We start from the raw sequence: 23,209 nt of genomic DNA, 5'->3' as shown, positions 1-23,209 counted from the left end.
ATTTTGTCTTAAATCTATTAAATTCTAGTGAACTAACTCTCAAGTCTTGAAATTTAGCTGCTTGGTTTACTAACATTTTATTAGGAGAATTAAATTTTATCTCAATAGGAACTAATACTATTTTTTTCAAGGGTTTAGATTCAATTTTCAACTTAGTCTTTTCCTTTCTCCAACCTATCATACGATAAAAAAAAAAACATTATTTTATTATCATATGAAGTACTCCTACTTGGCTATTTAGTTTTGCCACTAAAAAACAAAACAACTTTTCATAATTAGAGTTTAAGAAGGTTTTGTTATGAAAAAAGTTATATCACTTCTAAAAAATGAAAATATCATTAGTATATACAAATATTAAAAAACAAAATATAAGATTTTATGAATTATAATCAATTCTACTTGATTAATCCACATAAAAATGAAAATATCACTTCATAATTAATGTTAAAAAAAATTATCTCAAAAAAACTTTTAAAAAATGTATATACAAAATATTTGCAAAAAAAAAAAATTATATGAAATCCCTTAGACAAGTTTTATAAAAATCAAAATAATCAACTATCAAAAATATCCATTAGAATGACTGTTACGTGTTACGAAAGTTTGACTCTCACCTAGTTCTTCCATTCTCTCGGCATATCCTGTAATTAAAAAAAACAAGAGTAGGATTATCAAGAATACAACAAGCAATATAAAAATACTAGTCCTTCCGTTCTCTCAGCCGTACTGCAATACATGCATAGTTACTAATCGTACCCTCTCAAACGTGAAAGTTTAGGCATATTCTTAAAATTTTGATTAGTAAACTTCTGCTCAGATGAGTCCATGATTGAGCCAACATTCAGTACGAGATGGTTATGGATCCCTCTGTATCGCTGTGCTAAGCTCGATCTAGTGTGCATATCGAGGGGTCGACAGTTTTCCAATCATAGAAGCAAATGATACAAATGAGTGAATGAATGTTCCAGTTATTTCCTGCACAAGAGTTCCCAGATATCCTTAAACAATCGCAGGAAACAATGCAAACATTCAAGCACACCAATCCTCATCGCTTTCTTCGGTATCCTGAGCAAATTTAAAAAAACACAAATCAATTCATATCGCCACTAAAGCATTCCCATCTAAGGCGTGTTTGACGTAACAATTAAGTAGCGTTAAGTGAGGCAAAGTGATGCAGTTAGTTGTTTTCAAGAAGCTGCAACATGTAGTGTTTCATAATCAGAACTCAAAAGTAGCGATTTAAGATTTTCTCGACATTTTTCTCATCAAATTATTTTCCAGCAGTTGCATTAATACAAATGCAAGATCTACCAAGATGGGATGGATACGAGTAAAAGCATTGGAAGAAAATAGAGAAGGATGTGACCTCGAAAGCACTTGAGGATTCCTCGATGTCATCTTCAACCTGCAAGAAAAAAGCAGGTCACGAATTGCAAAAATCTTGAGGAAAAAATAGCAATGTCCATTTTCTCAAATTTAGAATCATTTCCTTTTTAAAGTCGATCCACCCTCCTAGGGACATTCTATTTTGGGTAAACTAATATGAACAATATACCCTTACTACACCACCATTCCCCTTTGCCTCCTCTCTGAAATCCTTGAATCTGCCTTCCACCATTCAACATGTTTCTTTCAAACTTCAATCTTACTTGTGTAATTATAATTCTGGGTAAACCATAAAACTGTGTTTGGATTGAAGGAAATGGAAGGAATGGAAGGGGAGAAATTTGGAGGGATGAGAAATTCTTTGTTTAGATAACAAAATAGTATAAAAGGGATTTGGAGGGGAGAGGTTTGGAGGGAAAATATGTACAAGTTTTGTTAAGAATACAATCTCTCCTAAGGTGGAAAGATTTGTAGGGAAAACACTTGTTTTCCTTTCTTTTCTCTTCCCTTTCCTTATAAACAAACAAGATACACTCTCCCTCCTTACCCCTCCCTTTCCTTTCTCTTCCCTTCCCTTCCCCTTCCCTTCCCTTCCCTTCCTTTCTTTTCCCTCCTAATTTGCTATCCGAATATAGTGAAAGCTCTCATAAGTGGAATGCCATAGTCAATCCCACCCGACCTTTTCATTACCTCAATCATGCAACCTTGCAATGTATCCATACATAGTTGAGTGACATGGGATCCAAATTTGCAAATGCATTACAATTAACCTATCCAGCTTCTTTTTCTCTGACAAAGCTGGTTTTATGCATTTGTGTGCTTCCTTATGTATTTCCTTGCTTCCATCCATAAACCCTAGATTGGCTTACGTTCATGGCTCTTGCTATTGAATGTTGGGATGTTTTGACAGTGTATTCCAAACTCTCGATTGGCTTATCTTCATCAAATGGAATCTTATTCGTTGGAGCTCATCCTATTCGCTTGGTTTGGAGATTAATTACCCTATTGCTGGACTTTTGCCCATATTCTTGTTATGGAATCTTAATTGTTGCTTGACTTTGAATCGAGTGAAATTCCTTTTGAAGAAGGGGGATGAACAGAGTTCAAGTAGAATAGCAAGTAGCAACCGTGAGCACGAAGAAGATTGTCTGAGACAACATGGGTGCACTTCGTTGCATCTACACTTACTCAATTAGTAGCGTTTTTATATTTCACAAATAAGGCAAGTAGGCATGCGTGTGCGCGTACGATATGGTCAAATTACACTATTTATCTTGCAAACAGCACAACTTTAGGAGAATAGAGAAAATTGAATTTTTCGTTCAACATCATCTTTTACAAAATTGTGAATGAAGCAAGATTGTGAGATAAATATCCAAGGCATTCTAGAGCAAGCGAAGCACAAAGATTGATTGAAGAGTTTGTAAAGGGAGAGAATAAATCGAACTTTACAGATTTTTCTCACATATTTAGTTGATATGAATATCTGACAATCACTAATATTTTTGAATGGAAATATATCATTTGTATGGAACACCACAAAATTGTCTCGGCATAAATACTCATTCAAAAGCTTTCCTTGGCATTCTCAGGTGTACAAGGGAGCACAGAAAGATCTCGTGGCAACAAGTTCAGAAAATGATCGGTATAACGAGACCAGATCACAAAGAATCAATACCCAAAGGTTTCTTCCTGTTCTTTAAATTTCATTTGTAAGTTGGTCTCGTGGTGCATAAGCACAACAAACAAGTTCCATCAGCACTAGACAAAAATGAAGTGTTTAATAGAATACCTCAGCAGGCTCAGCTTTCTGTTTCTTTCTGTCATTTCTTGCGTCTGCAGCATTTGAGCAGTGATGAGAAATATTATTTGAAAAAATTCAAAGAAAATGACATAAAGAAAAATGTGTACTCCCTTGTAGAAAACAGAGCCCTTTTTTATCAGACTAAAGAAATTCACAAAGCGAAGACAAGCATAAAACCAGGATTCTGTATTTGAAGGCCTCTGTTTTTCAACAACAAAACCAAATTTCTCTAAAAAAATAAATAAATAAATAAATAAATAAATAAATAAATAAAAACTCCAGGCATTGCTTATCTTAGACAAAAAAAAATAGGGTTTTCTTTCTAAGCTCTTGAGAATTGGTGGCATTCAAAATTGGAAGTTAGCAATAGCATATCATTCGCCTTAGTACAGCCAAGAAGATTAAAAACATTTCAAAAAATTAGGAATTTAAAAAAATAAATTCAATTTCCCATTTGGGGATTGATTTTTTAAAAAATAAACTCAAAAAATTAGGAATTTTAAAAAATAAATTCAATTTCCTATTCACCTTAGTACAGCCAAGAAATTTAGACAAGGAAGCCCATTTGTAAACTTTTCTGGTAGCTATTGTAAGATTTCGATGTATTTACTTGCACAAATATGAGAAGATATTAAGAGAAGACAAATTACAACAAAAGCTAGAGGTTCATTCAAACCAATTAATCTGAGATCAAGAGATGCAATATTTATTGCTGTGAAATCAGAGTATTTACCTGCTTTTTTGTCTTGAGAGATAATGTCCGTTTTCTTCTTATCTGCAGCCTGTACAACCACTTGCATCAGGATAAGGAACAACCATCTCACACAAAAATAGTTGAGGATTATGATAACGAGTACGTAGAACAATACTAAACGTTAAATCACCTTCAATTGCTTGATGGTTGATTTTGAAGTATTCATCTGTTTATTCTCATTAGATACTGAAAAGGTCAAAATCTCTCATTTCTAAGCAGATATTCATTTATCCAAAACTTCAATAAGAATGTAAATGAACAAGGCCAAGCAGAAACCCTTACAAGCAGCAATCTTTTTTGAACTCCTGGACTTATTCTGAATAAAACAAAAGTTAAATAACAAAAAAAGTTAAATAAGAAACTTATTAAGTATAAATAGCAAGGTTTCACCATAATACAAAAAAAATGAAAGAGGAAGATATTGTTTAGGCAACCACACAGTACATGAACGGGGTAATGAAAAGACCAAATCCAGCATGGTTAACTATAAAGTATAAACATTCCTCATGGGAGACAATTTTAAAAAGTCCTCAGTAAAAAATACACCTCGATATAGTAGGGAAAATACAATGCTCCACGCACCAGATGGGATGTGCTCGTTGGTCCGACTTCTTCTTGCCTTAGTCCCAAAAAAGCCATCTCTCGGGTTCAAACTAAAAATTTAACTTGTACTAGCCGATTAGGAGGGGGACAATATTAGATTTTGGGATCATAGATTGGTGGCTCATCAAGCCCTTAGAAACCTTTTTCCTAGGTAGTACTATAATTTATCCACTTGAGACAACGCTTTGTTGCCACATATAATGCTTTAGATGATAGAGGACAAAATTCTCATCCCATGGCAGTCATATAGATTTTAGACGGACATACAACATGATGATCAATGATGATTAAAAAAGGAAGCATCAACTCAATATAGCAACATCAGAAAATGGAGAATCATCAAAAACATGGACCCTGCTTGGTAAAAGCATTAATGGACAAAAAATTAGCTTATTTGGGGAATTTTGAGATATGTAGTCAATTCCCTCCTTAGGAGTAATTGGTATAAATGATTTGGAAAACACATTTCGTTGAATATTAATCAGTTAATGGTCAATGCAACTTTCAATGATTTCATAAATAGATCAAATCAGTTGTTATTAACAATTGGTCAAATTAGTACTCCTTCTGTTTTCATTTGTTCTTCCCATTCATTTTTTCGGAGATACAAATGCAAACTTAAAAGTCAAATAATTTTAATTGGGTTTTAAAAAATTCTAAAAAGTTCATAGTTAGAAAATATACATTGAGACGAGCCTATCAAGATCCCACATGAATATGTTTTTTCGTATAGATCAATGAGAAATCATAGTCAAAGTTTGACACTAAAATTCGTAAATTCTATGAAGAACATATGAAAAGGGAGGGAGTCGTTACTAACAGACCAATTCAGTGAATATCAAATCAGCAAATAGAACTAACAATCAGCCCAATTGCAAAACAACGTCATAGGCTTGACACAGCTACATGAGGAAAAAGAAATAATTATGTCAAACAGATATTTATTTTAAGTAACATTCACAGGCTTCAATGGAATATTTTTAGTCAACTTAAAGTCTTTTATACATTCATGCGACTAAAGACACCTATAATGCATTTATTCCATTTCCATTCGTCATAAATTTACTTTACTTTTCTACAAAAAAAAATTAATAGAAAAAAAACAATGGTGTACATACTCAAGAATCAGCACGCAAGATCCTCAATGCAAGTATAATATGTTATACTAAACTGAAACAGATAAACCATGTGCTTGCCTTTTCTTCAACTTTCTTGAATAGAGTAGTAATAGTGGACTGGGCAAGTATACGAGAAGATTCCTTAGCTACAGAACTCGACAACGAAGGCAGCATTGGTTGTGCAGCGTCTTTAGATTCAGTTATCTCTACTGAGCTCTCTTGATTTTGAGGATACAGATCAACTGAGCCTGACTTGGAACTCTGTGCTTACTAGTTAAGGTTCAACGTTCATTGCACGAAGCATATCAGTAAAATATACAAAATTAATTCTGCTATAGCTTTTGGAATTTGGAAGAGGAAATGCATCACTCATGTAAGACGAAATACGACTCTTAAGTGCATCTATAACATGTCCCCAGGTGTGAAAATAAAGGTTCTCATGTAATGCTTTTTTCTTGCTACTAGTTTCACTAAAAAACCTTCTTTTATACTACAAACCCCAGATTCTTGATTTAATGTATCACTTTAGCCTCTGAATTGTTTGCCAGTCTTCATTTCATGTGACAATACAAAGGAACAGAGAAAAATACCAGAATGAAACAAGCAACATATAAAAATAAAACAAAGGTCAGACGAAGGATATTAGAATTTCCCTCATGTACTTCTCCGGACATATCGCTGAAACTCTCGTCAGAATCTTCACCCGAAGATACTTCCGCAAAACTGGACGAGGAAGACAACAATATCAGCCTCAACTTCAATAAAAAGCCAACACAATGGCAAAATTACGCTGCTACCACATAAAAGCCCCTGAAGCAAAGAAATAATGATGATAGGGTCTGGGGAGGATTGCATGTATAACCTTACCCCTAATAGCAAACTATCAATATGAGGCTACTTTTGAAAAACCCACATAAATTTCAAATAGAAAACGACCATTGATGTAAATCTGACGAAATGCGTATTTTACCTCACCAGAAAAGGTCAACCCAATCAAAAGCTAGTTAGATATCAAAGCAAAATCAATCCAATCAAGCTATTCCAAACGTATGTTGAATGAGTTTTCCTTGAGCTTTCTATGGACGCCAATGATTTAGAGTTACTATTTAGTGCACACTTCTTAAAAGGCACAATGAAAATGGTTAAATAACAATTGGAGTTTTAAGCTAAAGTTCGAACTAGTCTTGTGTATACAAAACGATATCCAAAAATGACAAACTAATTCTATGGAATTTCATTAAGACTCTCTTAGATTTTATTACAGCAAAAAAAGTTTCTAATATGAATATATGGGCTAGAAAAAAGTGTGTAAAATAAGATTACGTAATGTAATGTATCTCTCCAAGCTAGTCATTAGGACTGAATTTATATCATGTATATAGCATAAAATTCATCCTTAAGAGAAAAAGGACAACTAGAAAAAATGCCTTTATAGTATGTTAAAAAGAAACCAGAGCACTTGCATAGGATTACTAACAGTGAATTAAACTCGGTTTACTGCTAACTTAAACAAGTACTTATGTTCGTGATATTAAATCTGACAGGGAGCACAACTCATACTTGAATTTTTTGCCAACTGTCCTCCCTGATTGCCGGACTGGCGTGTTGTTTTCCACATCTTTCTGACTTTCATGTTTTTCCGGTGATTCAACGTCCATCTCATCGACAGGTGACTCTTCTTCAGCAGATTTGGTAAAAACTTTCTTCACATCTTTAATCGTCATAGCAGTTGCACCAGCACTAGCACCACCATCGAAATCAAACTCGGGATGCTCTCCCTAACACAAAAAAGACATTACAGTTATAGTCATGATAACCAGCGAAAAAATAATAGCCTGAATTGATCTGGGTTTTCTTCTTTTGGGAAAACCTCATACAGCTCTTTTGGGAAATCCATTCTGACTTCATCTGGGTTTTCATCTTTCTTCCCAACCCAAAAGGCATCGGAAAATACAATCTGCAGGAAAGAGAACAAATAATCACGAAGTGCAAATAGAACCAAAACTAGTTGGAGTAGTCTTACAAAGCCAGTCAGTGGCGGATCCAAGACTTAAACTTAGTGAGAGCACAATCATGACAAAAAAATTCAATAAAAAAAATTTTAAAAAGCATAAATATATACGTTAAAGCTAAATGTTTTCAATTCAACCCTAAAAAATAATATTTTATAATCTATTTCGACGAGTTTTCATAACATGAGATTAATTTTCCAAATTGCGAATTGAAATGTATATAGGTCATAAGTGTCCCCGTAAAGGCTTCAATGCAAAAGGTCTTAGGTTCAAATCCAACAAAATTTTTATAAAATTTTAATGCCCTCACGTGCGGGCGCGGGATCCAACTGGATCCGCCCCTGCAGCCAGTTCCGTAATCCCTCATCCAACAACAAGGCCACGTCCTTGTATCGCAACCATAGTGCAAAAAAAGTACGCATCAGCCACATTGTAAAGGTTTTAGAATAAACCTGAAATGATATTTCCCGCATCGTAAAGGTGTAAAAAACCACATTTAGGGTCCTTTTGGAGGATATTTCATGTTTTAGCCGATATTTGGGATTACGATAATTGCATCAATATCATCGCATTTTTGCACAATGATCATGATGATATCGTAAAGGTATTTGAGCTTACCGTGAGTCCGTGACCGCAATATAAACCGACACAACCACACAACCACCTGCATCAACCGCGGATTCTATTTCAAGATCATAAACGCAACTGTGACTAAAACCGTATTTTAGCACTATGCATCGCATACACATCGACTATCGATCTTTATCAAACTAATCTCATACTCTTTAAGCACAACCCCACAATCAAAACGAAATTCATATGTTGGGTTTACTTAAAAGCAATTATATACTTCTACGATTAATGTTTTCAAACAGAGTTATATCCTTATATCAAGTATCACAAAACAGTAAATGAAAAGGAGAAAGGGCAAAAACCCTAACCATGGTGTCAAAGCAATCTTCACACATGACATTTTTGCCACCGCGAGAAAACTGCAAAGTCAAGTAACGATTCTTCGGGTATACAATCGTCCCAAACAACTTCATCCTCCCCTATTTCCACCATGCCAAAAAGCTTCATTAGCAAAAATAATCAATTTAATTCAATTTTTTGAACCACAAAAAGTATCCAATTCAAAATCAAAAATCACTATTATAAGCAAAAACCCATAAAAAAAATATTAATTGAAAACAAAAATGAGCTAACAATAATAAGAACACTGCCATGGGAAAATCAAGGTAGAGGGTTAGGATTTCGGAACCCAAATCATTTTAATTTACTTTTTTAATCGTCTAGTAAAAAATCCCATCATCCAAAATCTTAATTAAAAACAAAAATGAATATAGAAGAATAATAAGAAAATTACCATGGGAAAATCAAGGTATAAGATAGGGTTTTTGGAACCCAAATCAGTAAGATCACCAATTTTGCCGCCGGAAATAGGGGCAATAAGACCAGAAAACGAGAAAAGATACCGATTTTTTCTTTGGGATTTCTTCAAAATGTCTTTGCCATGGTGTTTGATGACAGTTTTAGAGGGATTAAGAGGAGAAAATCCTTTAGCAGGTGTTTGTGATAGAATGTTGGTAGTATAAGCAAGTTTTTTGAGTCTTTTACGTTCTAATGCTTCTGGGTTTGATTCTTCTTCCAGTTGATTTTCTGATTTCTTCTTCTTCACCATAGCTTTTTCAGTTCGAAGAAATGGGTTGTGGGATGGGGGGGAGAAAGCTCAAGTGGATGGCAGATGCGTTTGTTTGGTTGCTTGGTACTGTACTAGTGTGTTACACTGACTTCATACCGCGGGAGGGCAATGGATCCGGATCGGGCTCGGATCGGATCATGCATACTTTAACACAAATTTTTGTATGAGATGGTCTCACCTTGAGATATGTCTTATAATTGGGTTAAATAGTCTAATAATAGAAACTTTTAGCTTATGGGCTTCTTGTTTTGAGATCGTCTCGCCGTGAGACGGTCTATACAAGACGGGTTGTACTTTAACTTTGCTTCGTTTCAAATTATGAATGAAATTAGGTCGGACTCGTGAGGTCGACGTAGAGGAACTTGGTCTAAGACTCTAAGTCTAATGGAATTGGTGCACAATATTCGACTTAGATGGTTAATTTGATTATTGGTATTAAACAATAATAATAGAAATGGTTTTAGTATAAATTTTTATGAAATGTAACATGTCATTGTTATGGAAGTAAAATTTTGATCATAAAAAAATATTAACGGTTCTTCATTGCCACTTATATTACACATCATCAAATGGTGATGCATTAAAATGAATTTTGTGAAAAAACTGATATGATTGAAGTATAATAAGTATAAACTAAAATTTAACTAAATTTTCATTATTATTTCCATTATTTACTACTAACTACGAATCGGAATAAGAAGTTATGTGTTAGGAAATGTGGGTTATTCAAGTGGAGTGTGCACTATGTATGTTAGAAATCATTTGATAATAATCTCATCAACTGTTGATTACAGTCGATTTGGGTTTATTATGAGCATAAATTAATAGTTGGGATTATTTTGAGAAATTACACTCTATAATTGAGATTATTATATAATTACCAACGACCTATTTGGTAAATGGTAATAAACAGTGGTAATGAGAATGAAAAACTAGTGTAGTTTTGGTTGAAAAATTTCTTGCTTGTCCAACTTCAATCATCTTATTTGCTTCATAAATTCATTCCAATGCATTACCAATAAGAGATATGATATTAGGTGGTTTTAAAAGTTGTAAACAATTTTTTTTTTTGTGATCAAAATTTCATTACCATGTGAATGATATGGAACTTTTGATAAAATTTTACACTATAAGTCATTTACATTACCAAAAGCGCTTGTGGCTCAATGGATAGAGCATCTGCATGTGAAGCAAAAGGTTCGGGGTTCTACCCTTACTGTGCGTAGGTATCAATTGGGGGGTTTCTTGACTGCGCGCATCTGTCTTTACTCTTTTATTGGGGGAACGAGTATGATTTGTCCGCATCATTCAACAAAAAGAAAACCTCCACCCGGGACCTTACCTTAGGCGGAATACTGGGAGTGTCCTTTATCTTTTTTCATTTTCATTACCATCATTTAGTACCATTAACCAAATGAGCCGTAATAGTAATGATTATTTTGAGTATATGGACATTAACCGAAATTATTATTGTTTATTTTTTCTTTTATTTTTGACTTAAAAGCCAAATTTCAGTTGATTTACAAACTATTCACTAAACACTTTTTGATAATTTGCCACACCCTTGGTTGCCAATGAGCAAGAACCAATATTTTTTTTTGTTGATTACAAGTAGATCGAGAAAGAGTAGAGTTGAAAATCTAATCCAAAATCTTACTCGAAAAAACCATTATTTGCTCAAACTGAAACCGATAAAACTATCCTACAATCAATGTTTAGTTTCACAACATTTTTTAAACTACAAACTTAATCCAACTAGCTTAACTGTCAATTAAAACCGGATAACCGGTTCACTTCATATTCATCTTTTTACCAAATTTTTATTTTTTCTCTCCTTTTCTTTTTTATTTTCCAATAACCCCAAAGAAAGTCAAAAGTCAAGTGTACTCCATTAATCTCCCCAATTTAACTGAAAAATCCTCAATTCCAATTGCCCAGATCAAAATCTCTGATCAACAATGGCTACCAAAGCGGAAGCCATGGGAGGAGCAAAACCTCAAGATTCCAAATCTACAGATCCATTATTCAACAAATCAACCTTCAACTTCTCTTTCAGCTCCCTAAAATTGAAAACCAAACAACAAGAATTTCTTATTAGGGTTACCATCCTCTCCCTCGTTTACATCCTCGCTTTCAGCACTCGTCTTTTCAGTGTTCTTCGTTATGAGAGTATGATCCATGAATTTGATCCTTATTTCAATTATCGCACTACCCTTTTCCTCACTGAAAAAGGGTTTTACGAATTTTGGAATTGGTTTGATTCAGAAAGTTGGTATCCTTTAGGAAGAATCATTGGGGGTACTCTTTACCCAGGTCTTATGGTAACTGCTGCATTGATCTATTGGGGTCTTAGATTTCTTAGATTTGCAGTTCATATTCGTGAGGTTTGTGTTTTAACTGCTCCTTTTTTCGCTTCGAATACTACATTAGTTGCTTATTTCTTCGGTAAAGAGATCTGGGATACTGGAGCTGGTCTTGTTGCCGCAGCATTGATAGCTATTTGTCCTGGTTATATATCTAGATCAGTTGCTGGGTCTTATGATAATGAAGGGGTTGCCATTTTTGCTTTGTTGCTTACATTTTATCTGTTTGTTAAGGCTGTTAATACCGGTTCGCTTGCTTGGGCTTTGGCCTCAGCTTTTGGGTACTTTTATATGGTTTCAGCTTGGGGAGGTTATGTTTTTATCATCAATTTGATCCCATTGTATGTGCTTGTGCTTTTGGTAACCGGGCGGTATTCAATGAGGCTTTATGTTGCTTATAATTGTATGTATGTGGTGGGAATGTTGCTGGCTATGCAAATTCGATTTGTTGGGTTTCAACATGTGCAATCTGGTGAACATATGGCGGCTATGGGAGTGTTTTTCTTGATACAGGTATTGCTTTTCTTATGTTCTTTCGTTTTAAAGTAAGGGTTGCTTGGTTTAGAGGAAATAATTTTTTTTGGGAAGCTATTTTTCAATGGAAAATGCAAATGATGATTACTTTTCATTTGTTTTGGTTTGGAGGAAACTATTTTCCAATGCAAATGCAGATGAAAATGAAAGTTCTAAGTTACATTGAATTTGCATTACCAATCCCACTATTTAATACGAACTACCAAACAAGTCGTTAGTGAAATGAAGCTATTGAAAATGTGAAGGGTGGAGAAACTTTTTTTCCTTTCATTTTTTAAGGGACATGCTTGCAAAGTGATGGGAACTCTTTTGCTTTCCCATTTTAATTCTGTTGTCAAATCCAAGAATGGAAAATGGGGAAGACAGTTTTTGAAGAAAATATTTCCCCGAAAACTAAACACCCTTAAAGTGCTTAACTTTTTTAGTTGATTGAAAGCATTTTTGATTGATTTTCATGTTTGTTTGCACATTAGTGTATTTGCACTTATTTGAAATTGGGTATGTTCAGGTGTTTTACTTTTTGGATTGGGTGAAGCACCTTTTAAGTGATACAAAGCTGTTCCAGATGTTTTTGAGGATAACGGTTACCTCAGCAATTAGTTTGGGCGTTGTTGTATTGGGAGTGGGCAGTGCATCAGGCTATATCTCCCCATGGACAGGACGATTTTACTCTCTCTTGGATCCAACTTACGCTAAAGATCATATCCCGATAATTGCTTCTGTCTCTGAGCATCAACCTACAGCTTGGTCATCATTTATGTTTGATTTCCATATTCTGCTTTTCCTTTTCCCAGCAGGTCTATATTTTTGCTTCAAGAGGTTGTCAGATGCCACCATATTTATTGTTATGTACGGCTTGACCAGCATGTATTTTGCTGGTGTTATGGTTCGTTTGATCCTAGTTGCCACCCCTGCAGTTTGCCTTATAAGTGCTATTGCTGTTTCTGCAACTATTAAGAATTTGACTTTATTGTTGAGGTCAAAAAGCAAGGTCCACTCTGGCTCTGTTAAAGGAAGTGCTAGTGGCAAGGCTTCCTCAAAGGTGTGTTGAGCTACTGTATATATTTGTTTGTGTTTCCGAGCATATGCTTTCCCAGGGTAGTTTGCCCGTCTCCATTCCATGTTTGATTGACTGCTGAAATCTTTCAAGGCACTATGTTTTGGTTAGATGCTATGATAGACACAGGTTTATTTGTTTTTTTGCATACATAGGTTTATATTTTGGGTACCTGGACCTTTAAAGATCTTTCTTGGCTCTGAATTTAATAGTGAGATTATTTAGTTTGAAGAAATGACTGGGTATAGAATTTAAAACACTTGCTTATTATAATTAGACTGTGGAATCTATGTTTTTGTGCTGCATTTCTCATTCATTATCTTCTTTTCTTCTTCCTGTTCCTTTTGTTGATGAAGCAGGCTTCTGTTGATCAGTCATTACCTTCTCAAAGGAATGTCGCTATTGGATTGCTTCTTGGTGCATTCTACTTGCTCAGCAGATATGTTATCCACTGTACGTGGGTTACATCCGAGGCTTATTCATCCCCATCAATAGTTTTAGCTGCGAGGGGTGCACATGGGAACCGAGTTATCTTTGATGATTACCGTGAGGCGTACTACTGGCTCCGACAAAATACTCCTGCTGATGCAAAAGTGATGTCATGGTGGGACTATGGTTACCAGATCACAGCCATGGGAAACAGGACAGTCATTGTAGATAATAACACCTGGAACAACACACACATTGCTACAGTTGGACGAGCAATGTCATCTTATGAAGATGAAGCATACGAAATTATGCAGTCACTTGATGTGGATTACGTATTAGTCGTATTTGGCGGTGTAACTGGCTATTCCTCTGATGATATTAACAAGTACGTTCTTATGATAGTTATATTGTCTTATGTTTGCTATAGGAAATTTGGAGTATTCTGTCTGTTGCTAAAGGTTTACGTAAATACTTATGAAAGAAATCTACGTGGTTAACAGTGATCAGTTTTTTAAAACACAGTGGCAAACTTTTGAATATTGAAATAGGATCTTCACATCCTTTCACAGTTATTAGGCAGGGATTCAATTGATTTGTGCTGATATCTCTTAGCTTACTTCTGAACGTATTTCAGAGGAATAGCCGTTATAGGTGTTCTTTTGTGACCTGTTCCTCTTGATGGCTGCTCCATTTTTTTTAATACAATTACAGTTCCACAAAGAAACCTTAATTGTTATCTTTGTAATGTCTGTTTCAGATTTTTGTGGATGGTAAGAATTGGTGGTGGAGTTTTCCCTGTCATCAAAGAGCCTGATTATCTTGTCAACGGAGAGTACCGTGTTGACAAAGGCGCAGCTCCTAAGATGTTAAATTGTCTCATGTAAGTTCACTTATTATTCCGAAATATCTTTTAGAATTTTTGCTGAGAGCTCTAGTGCTTTATTGTTTCTTTTTATCTTGAGTAAGAGTATATGGCTGGATATTTTGGTGAATCCTACTAATTGATAGTTTCCATTTTCAATGGAGCCAAAGATTCACTTGTTCTCTGTTTCCAAATCATAATGTACAATGTAAAATTACTCATTTAATCGTTTGCAGTTCTTATTTATCTGAAGTTGCTAACGATGTTGGCAACTAGGGTCATTGGAAACAATTTCTTTGTTATTACAAGTATAAGCTTGTGTACATTTGTCCCTCTTCGCACAACTCTAGTCAAGAGCCATTTGCCATTAGGATGATGACATATTATTTTTATGTTTTTTATCGAAGGGAAATCTAGGACACGTTCTCCAAGAATGTAACATCAAATATAAGTATCTGTCACTCATACAGATTTTTTCTTTTTTCAATGTTGCAAATTTGATCCATGAGGTCTAAGTTGTGTTTTGTTTTTATCTTTTTTTGGGGTGATGTCTGATTGGGCCTGAAGTTCTGTCCCTGTATGGCCATATAAGATTCTGAACTCATTGATTTTGTACAATAACACACTCAAGTAAAATGACGAATTTAATTTGTGCAGTTCTTATTTATGGGTGTTGCATACAGTGGGGTGCACTTTGCATTAGGGTAATGTTATGCTTTTGTAAATTGTAATCATGCTAAGTAATAACAAAGCTCTTCATCCAGTATAGTTAGGCCTCACGTATACTTCATGACCTTTTTTCTTAGGTAAAATTTAATCATAATCATATACATAGTGTTTGCTTTAGATGCTTGGAACCTGATAAATGCCACATTATAGCTCAAGAGTTCTTTTGTTTTGCTTGCCTTTATGCTTTATGTTGTTGGGACTGACAACCTTGGAATCAGACGGGGAATAAATTGTAGAATGCGTGGGAATTTCTACCACTGTTCATTCTATACTTTTCCTTTGGAAGTTGTCTCTTTTTTTGTGATTGACTCACTATTTTTCTAGTAAGTTAAATTAAGTTCATGAAGTACACAACTTCTCATATTTAAGTTATGTGGATCGTAGGTACAAATTATGCTACTACCGGTTTGGAGAGCTGCGCACAGAATATGGCAAGCCTACTGGGTAAGTTCATTTTAAAGTGTAATTTCTATGGGGTTCTGATTCAATCTGATATTTCTCTTAAAATGATGATTCGTAAAGTTATTGAACATATCAGAGTAAGGATGACCGCTTATACCTGTTATTGCATGTCTGGTAGCAATAAATTAGGGTGGTGATATGTTGCGGAAATAACAATGGTTATATGCAACAAGGCCAAAGTCTTAATTTCAAAAATATGGGGCAGAATAAATGTATCGAAACAAATTGGCTTGGGACAAAGATTATTTTTTATAGATAGTACTAATTTCAACTAAGAAAATCAATGCCAATAATCATATAGATATATTCTTGTCCTGTAAATCCCAATTATTTATGTCATTTTTCACTCCTTGTATTTAGATCATCTCCGGCCTATCTTTTCTCTTTTTAAGCCTCTCAAAGTTTCAATCTTTTATTTTTTTTTAACCATTGTTTTTTTTTTTCCGGTCTTTTTTGCACATGACCAAATTAACATATCATTGACTACTTCCACATCTAATCGATTTCAATGTCTGCCTCCACATCTCTCTAACTTAGCATTGACACTATCTCTAGTTTTACCTACTAGGATGATGCCACCGGCTATGACGTGCACCATAGAACCATTGCTTGAATAGGTCTGGTTATCTTGTCTAGGACGTTTGCGAACAAGAAAGGGCTCAAAGTAAAACTTTAGTGTAGACTAATCATGATTAGAAACCCATTAGTTTTGCTCCCATGTCCTAACTCCTAACACTGGTTTTTACTTTCTAGTATATATTCTGGATAAGTGATATACTTATGTGGTATGCCTCTATGGCTCTATTTGCCATAGCTCACCAAACGACTTTTCTTGTTATTTAGTCGTACTTCTTTGCCTGATCAATGAAAACCAAAATTTCTTTACCTTTTAATACTTTATTTGTTAGAGGGTAACTTTCATGTAAATCGTAAAAGATTCAGTCCTGAATTATGATGTAACTGTACATGGTGAAATTGTTGTCAATGTGTCGATATATGTAATATTAATATAGTAAAAAATAATAGAGCAAAGATCAATAAGGAAATGAAGGGGGCAAATAAGGATATAGTGGAATTGTGTCAAAACCGTATAGCGTTGGGATGAATGGAAAAGGAAAATTGTTAAAGAGACGTATATGATCTCTTATAATGATTTTTTTGGTTCATGTAACTGATCTCATATCTTGGGATAAGAATTTTGGCGTTGTGTTTTGTTAGTGAAGACCAAACAAGTTAGTATGTTGATCCTAGTGGTTCGATAAGGAGTTGGACACGCTTAGGTGTCCAGGAGCCATCCGTTGCATGCGTCTGTTTTCTTTTAGAAAATCTAAGTTAATCACGGTGATTTGTTAATCACCATAAAAGACAAAAGAAAATCTAATAAAATAATCAAAACAGAAAAGGAAAACAATATCATTGAAGTCATAGACCTATAAATACTTGCCACCTACAGGTAAATTAGTAAATCACAGTTATCTACCTAGCAAACCTCGTTCTCTTTCACCTGTGATTACTGGTTGGTATTAAGGATTGAAGGAATCTAGTTTGTACAATGCTTTTGCTTTAGGATATATTTCGAAAACAAATGCCTCTTAAGGGACTCTCGCTTTCTTGTATGTTTATTCAATCTTGGTAGCTTTCGTGCTCACTAATACATATTTTGCATGGTTTTTCCGTGGCAGATATGATCGTGCTAGAGGTGTAGAAATCGGAAACAAGGATGTGAAACTCGAGTATTTGGAAGAAGCATTTACAACATCAAATTGGATAGTTCGGATATACAAAGTCAAACCACCTAAAAATAGGTGGTAAGTTTCATCAACAGAAGAAATAACCTTGTGTTGAACAAGGGAGATAGATGTTATGATAAGTTAAGAATTATTTTTGTGACTTTGGAATTTTGATGATGAGGTAGGAACAGCTTTGTTTTGCTTAGTCTAGTTTTGCTACAATGACAGGTTTTTGGTTAGGTATTTTTGATAAAAAAAAACTATGGTACCCTACTCGGCTCGCTTGCATTTGCAATATGGCTTTTGTGATCATCTTTTAAACCCCATTAATGATCGTCATAGTCTCACTGGATGATAATTTAATATTCACTTACCGTCTAATGGAACTGGATTTGACTTGACTTACTATTTACAATTATGTAAAAATCAATGTAGATACAAAATTCGATTTTGAATTGATTTGAAACACCTAATCGAAATTGACCCAGTGACTGAATAAACCCCTCTTTATAATACCTCGTCAAAATACTCGCTAATCTCTATGTCATCCCCATAAGAAACAATCATAGGAGACTTATTATACAATATAATTTCAAATAATACCTATGCAATCACTGGGGCAAAAGCAAGTTTCTTGACAATGAACTCTTTTCACGTTTATTGTGCACTATGTTTATACAAGACCGATTCCGTTAAAATTAGGATGCATGTATTCTATGAAGATTTTGTAGACAACCAAGATTTGAAATCTTGATATCAGCTCTATGAAATCAAATCTAAATATTCTGAAATCTGAATTCTTTTCAGTATTGAATTTTGAGAAAGAAGGAATTGAATGTTCATACCTGTTCACACCAACTAAGTAAGTTGGCTAACACATACACAAACAACTAAATTACAAATTCAGATAAATTGAGAGACAATGGTCATAAAAGGTTGAAACCGTGTGGAAGTATTTATTCCTTTTCACACCTACGTTTTCTCCTTTCAAACAATGGCTTTTATCGGCCATTATTATGAGTAGATAGACATCGAAGTGTACATTCAATTTTTCGGCCTAATTTTGATTACGATATTTCGGGTCCGGTTAATTTAGGGTCTTGTCTCTTGTGTATGCGTTTCAGGTCAAGTCAAATCATACTCAATTTTAATTAATCGGATCAAATTTAGACATTTCTATATAAATATGAGAACGAGGCTTAAAACTGTCTATAAGAATATGACTCAACTAGACTCGACCCGACTATACCCAAAATAACCCACATATAACATACGTACAAGAATTGAAATCAATCCCGACACAAGATATTACACCCGAAACTCAGCCCGGCATGCACCATGTACAATTCTCAACATCAAGGCAATAACTTCCTTTTATGTCTTGTCCTATTATTCAGTAAACTCATCCTGTGGCTGTATTAGGAATTAGAGACCTGTTTTTATAACTCCAGAATCTCAAAGCTTTAATGGCTTCCTTTGTTTTTTCTTTCAATCTCTACTTGAAGTAATTCCTCTCTCCAAAATTGGTACTTTTCTCTTCATCTATCTCTTACCCATGTTACATTTTAATGGCAGAAGCTACAAATTGCTGCAATTTTTCCATTCTCTTGTTATTTTTCATGCTTGTTTTATTTCAAACTGTATATGCTGTACATTCAGATGAATTAGCTTTAAAATCACTATTAACTAACTGGGTTGTTCCAAATTCAGTGAAACTTAGCTGGAAAAATACCCATTTGAGCTCTTGTTCATGGGTAGGTATTGAATGTGACAAAAAAACCCAACATGTAATTTCTCTTAACTTGTCTAATTATGGCATTTCTGGTTCTTTAAGTCCAGAAATTGGTCAATTATCTCATTTAAAATCAATTGATCTTAGTTTTAATTCACTTTCAGGGACAATTCCTGTTGAGATTTCCAATTGTAGTTTTCTTTCTTATTTAGACATTTCATCAAACACCTTGAGTGGTGAAATTCCTCAATCTTTAGGGCATTTGCAAAATTTGCAGTTATTAAGTTTGTATAATAATTTATTGACATCTCAAATTCCGGAGTCTTTATTTCATAATCCAAATTTGAAGTATATATTTCTGAATACTAACAAGCTTAAGGGTACTATCCCTTCAAATATAGGTAATGCTACCCAACTTGTTTCTCTTTACCTTTATGAGAATCAGTTATCTGGGTTAATACCATCTTCTCTTGGAAATTGTTCTTCTCTTGAAGAAATTTATTTGAATACAAATCAATTAGTGGGTGTATTGCCTAAGAGTCTAAATAGCCTTGATAATTTGGTATACTTAGATGTAAGTTCTAACAACATACAGGGTAGTATCCCTTTAGGTTTGGGTAGGTGTGAGAATTTAAGGGTACTTGTTTTGTCCTTTAATAAGTTTCATGGAGTTATTCCTCAAGGTTTGGGAAATTGTAGCAAAATGGAAACTTTTGCTGTAGTTAACAACCACTTAACAGGAAGTATCCCACCTTCATTAGGTCTGCTTTCCGAGCTCACGGTTTTGTATCTTTCGGAGAATTTTTTGTCGGGAAAGATCCCGCCTGAGCTAGGAAACTGCAAATCTTTGACTGATTTACAGCTTAAAGAGAATGAGCTTGATGGGAAGATACCATCGGAATTCGGGTTGTTAAGAAAATTAAGCCGCCTTGAACTGTTTGATAATCACCTGACCGGAGAGATCCCACTTGGGGTTTGGAAAATCAAGACACTTGAGCATGTTATTGTTTATGGTAACAACCTATCAGGGTCGTTGCCTCTGGAACTGACAGAACTCAAGAACCTTAAGAACATCTCGTTACATGATAACCATTTTTCGGGGATCATACCGCGAGGTTTGGGGATTAATAGTAGTTTGGTGCAGATTGAATTCACAAATAACAGATTTACGGGTGAAATTCCTCTGCACCTTTGCTTCGGCAAAAAACTTAAAGTTATGGACATGGGTCAAAACATGCTTAGTGGGGGCATACCACCTGATATCGGAACCTGCTCGAGTTTGGTTAGGTTGAGACTAGAACAAAATAATCTAACCGGGGGGCTTCCAGAATTTTCTGATGGTCGGAGTCTCTTATTCGTGGACTTGAGTGAAAATCATATACAAGGGAAAGTTCCGGCAAGCCTTGGAAACTGTCATCGTATCACAACAATCAATTTGTCGTTGAATAAGCTTACGGGATTCCTACCATCGGAGCTTGGAAACTTGACGAATCTTCGAGCAGTGAATTTCTCCCACAATCATTTGGAAGGACCTTTGCCTTCTCAGCTTGGGAAGTGCAATAAGTTGCTTCAGTTTGATGTGGGTTTCAATTCCTTGAACGGTTCGATCCCGTCTGCTATAAAAAGTTGGACAGCTCTATCTGTATTGGATTTAAGAGAGAATAGGCTCACCGGGGGAGTTCCTTCGTTTTTATCTGAACTCCGAATGCTATCAGAACTTCAACTTGGAGGCAACAGATTCGGAGGACAGATTCCTTATTCAATTGGGTCGTTGACGAATTTGAGATACGCTTTGAATCTTAGTAGCAATCAACTGATCAGTGAATTGCCTTCTAGTTTCGGAACATTGACGAATCTAGAGCGCCTTGATGTGTCGCGCAACAATCTATCTGGGGCCTTGGAAATTCTTGGTAATATGCCTTCGTTGGTCGAGGTTAATGTCTCGTATAACCTCTTCTCAGGCCCGATCCCCCCAACACTGTTGAATTTACTGAACTCATCGCCATCGTCATTCTTAGGAAACCCGGCACTTTGTATTGACTGTTCGCATATCTGGGGTTTTGATTGTAGAGCAATACAACACATGAGCCCATGTGATGGGCTTTCGGGGAGCAAGCATAAGAGTGGCTTGGATAATATTCACATTGCTGTTATAGCTCTCGGGTCGTTGCTCTTTACTTTGATTCTTGTCGTGTTGATTATTTATCTTTGTGTCACAGGTCAAGAAAGAGAAAGAAAAAATGTCGAGATGTTGGATCAGGAAGGTACGTCCTTCTTGTTCAACAAAATTATCGAGGCTACTGAGAATCTCAACGAAAAATACATCATCGGGAGAGGATCTCATGGAACAGTTTACAAAGCTTTCTTGGGTCCGGACATGGTGTATGCTGTCAAGAAGCTAGAATTTGGTGGGAACACGGGTGCAAATGAGAGTATGATAAGTGAAGTACAGACACTAGGGAAGATTAGGCATCGAAATTTAGTTAAGTTAAATGATTTTTGGTTAAGGGAAAGCTATGGCCTAATATTGTATGATTACATGAAAAACGGAAGCCTTCGTGATCTTCTCCAAAGAACCGATCCTCGTTCATTGCCATGGGATGTAAGATACAAGATCGCTCTTGGAATTGCACATGGACTGGCGTACCTCCATTTTGATTGTCATCCCGTTATTGTACATCGAGATATTAAACCCGAGAACATACTTTTAGACTCTGAAATGGAGCCTCATATCTCAGATTTCGGCATTGCAAAGCTTCTAAACCAATCATCAACTGCTGTACAATCACTTGCAGTTCCGGGGACAACCGGCTATATTGCCCCAGGTAGAATTTTGGTTTTACCCCTTTATTTGACTCCTTTTATATTGCTCTTCTGTTTTGCTTGTAGCATAATTTGCCGGCTAATTCGCCTTCTGAATTCAGAATTCGCTCAAAATTGTGTGGAAAAATAGACCAAAACCGACAATTTACTTTTTTTGATTTGTGATTCGCGGGTAGATTAGCGAATCACTTGGCACTTTTTGATTAATACCAAGATGCTTGCTCTAGTGAAAGCTGTTTCTAGTCGATTTTCGTGTTTTGATGGTTAATTTTTGTGTTTCTAAATAGTTAACTATGTCTCTTGAACAGAAAATGCTTTTGCAACAGTGAGGAGTAAAGAGTCGGATGTATACAGCTACGGGGTTGTAGTTCTCGAACTGTTAAGCAGAAAGAAGGCGGTAGATGAATCATTTCCCGAAGGAATGGATTTAGTTGGATGGGTCAGGTCAGCTTTAGACTCATCCGAAAAGATTGATCATATTATTGACGAAACCATTCGAGAAGATTTTCTGGATTCAAAGGTTATAGAACAAGTATCTGACATGCTTTCTTTAGCTCTGAGATGCACCGAACGAGAACCATCCAAACGACCAAGCATGAGAGATGTCGTGAAGAATTTAGAGGACGGAAATTCATATGCCAATGGGAACAAATCTTGTTAGATTTTTCAAGTTTCTTGATTTTCAATCTGTTTATATCATGCTCTGTAAGCGTTAGTCGTTTTTGCTGTCATAGTGTACTTAATCAAGCGAAAATTTAGTTCCTCGCTTTATTTTGTTTTAGTGTTTGAACGAAAAATAGTTTATCAATTCATAGCCATACATCTAGCAATCTCATTGAAGCCGATACATCAAGGAAACCGACATAAGTTTCTCTCAAGAAGCTAACTTGAAGCTAATAACATAAAGCCGCCGATGGAAACGCGCCGTTAACTGTGGTGTTCTTAGTAAATGAGCTCCTTTAAAAGAAGATGCTCCTTGTTGATATGGGTAGTCTATCAATCCTTTTTAAAGTTCAACTTGGTGTATCACAGGTGCATGCTCTAGTAAAGGAAGAAACCAACTCCGATCTTGTCTTATATTTGACGACTAAACAGCCATGGATGCACCA

At 35.3% G+C, this 23,209-nt stretch overlaps 3 protein-coding genes across 5 annotated transcripts; 2 read left to right on the top strand and 1 right to left on the bottom strand.

The window, feature by feature from the left end:
- Positions 1 to 494: 494 nt before the first annotated feature.
- LOC130824376 (DNA-binding protein RHL1) lies at positions 495 to 9,459 on the bottom strand. Of its 3 annotated transcripts, XR_009046710.1 has the most exons (13): positions 9,044 to 9,458; positions 8,619 to 8,729; positions 7,536 to 7,622; positions 7,226 to 7,443; positions 6,309 to 6,388; positions 5,744 to 5,928; positions 4,227 to 4,260; positions 4,075 to 4,130; positions 3,924 to 3,972; positions 3,179 to 3,222; positions 1,367 to 1,405; positions 757 to 1,065; positions 495 to 641 (listed from the first exon to the last, which is right to left on the bottom strand). XR_009046710.1 is itself a non-coding variant. In XM_057689355.1 (12 exons), the coding sequence occupies exons 1-12, from the start codon at positions 9,356 to 9,358 to the stop codon at positions 1,030 to 1,032; spliced, it is 1,254 nt and encodes a 417-aa protein (XP_057545338.1). In that variant the 5' UTR covers positions 9,359 to 9,458; the 3' UTR covers positions 669 to 1,029. The 3 variants fall into 3 exon arrangements, 2 of the variants coding, with proteins under 2 accessions (XP_057545338.1, XP_057545339.1); XM_057689355.1 differs by lacking the exon at positions 495 to 641 and having other exon boundaries at positions 669 to 1,065; XM_057689356.1 differs by lacking the exons at positions 495 to 641; positions 757 to 1,065; positions 1,367 to 1,405; positions 3,179 to 3,222 and adding an exon at positions 3,250 to 3,390 and having other exon boundaries at positions 9,044 to 9,459.
- Positions 9,460 to 11,223: 1,764 nt separating this feature from the next.
- Positions 11,224 to 17,914, top strand: LOC130824373 (dolichyl-diphosphooligosaccharide--protein glycosyltransferase subunit STT3B). Its single transcript, XM_057689352.1, has 6 exons — positions 11,224 to 12,255; positions 12,785 to 13,318; positions 13,693 to 14,147; positions 14,520 to 14,642; positions 15,738 to 15,797; positions 17,498 to 17,914. The coding sequence occupies exons 1-6, from the start codon at positions 11,338 to 11,340 to the stop codon at positions 17,625 to 17,627; spliced, it is 2,220 nt and encodes a 739-aa protein (XP_057545335.1). The 5' UTR covers positions 11,224 to 11,337; the 3' UTR covers positions 17,628 to 17,914.
- Positions 17,915 to 18,746: 832 nt separating this feature from the next.
- Positions 18,747 to 23,082, top strand: LOC130824372 (receptor-like protein kinase). The gene is made up of 2 exons (XM_057689351.1): positions 18,747 to 22,102; positions 22,409 to 23,082. Exons 1-2 carry the CDS (start codon positions 19,114 to 19,116, stop codon positions 22,759 to 22,761), a joined length of 3,342 nt encoding a protein of 1,113 aa, XP_057545334.1. The 5' UTR covers positions 18,747 to 19,113; the 3' UTR covers positions 22,762 to 23,082.
- The last annotated feature ends 127 nt before the right edge of the window (positions 23,083 to 23,209 follow it).

Source organism: Amaranthus tricolor, chromosome 9, assembly GCF_026212465.1.
Source record: "Amaranthus tricolor cultivar Red isolate AtriRed21 chromosome 9, ASM2621246v1, whole genome shotgun sequence".
NCBI lineage: Eukaryota > Viridiplantae > Streptophyta > Magnoliopsida > Caryophyllales > Amaranthaceae > Amaranthus > Amaranthus tricolor.
Note: the sequence above shows the minus strand (reverse complement) of the source record. Positions and strands in the feature narration are given on the sequence as shown.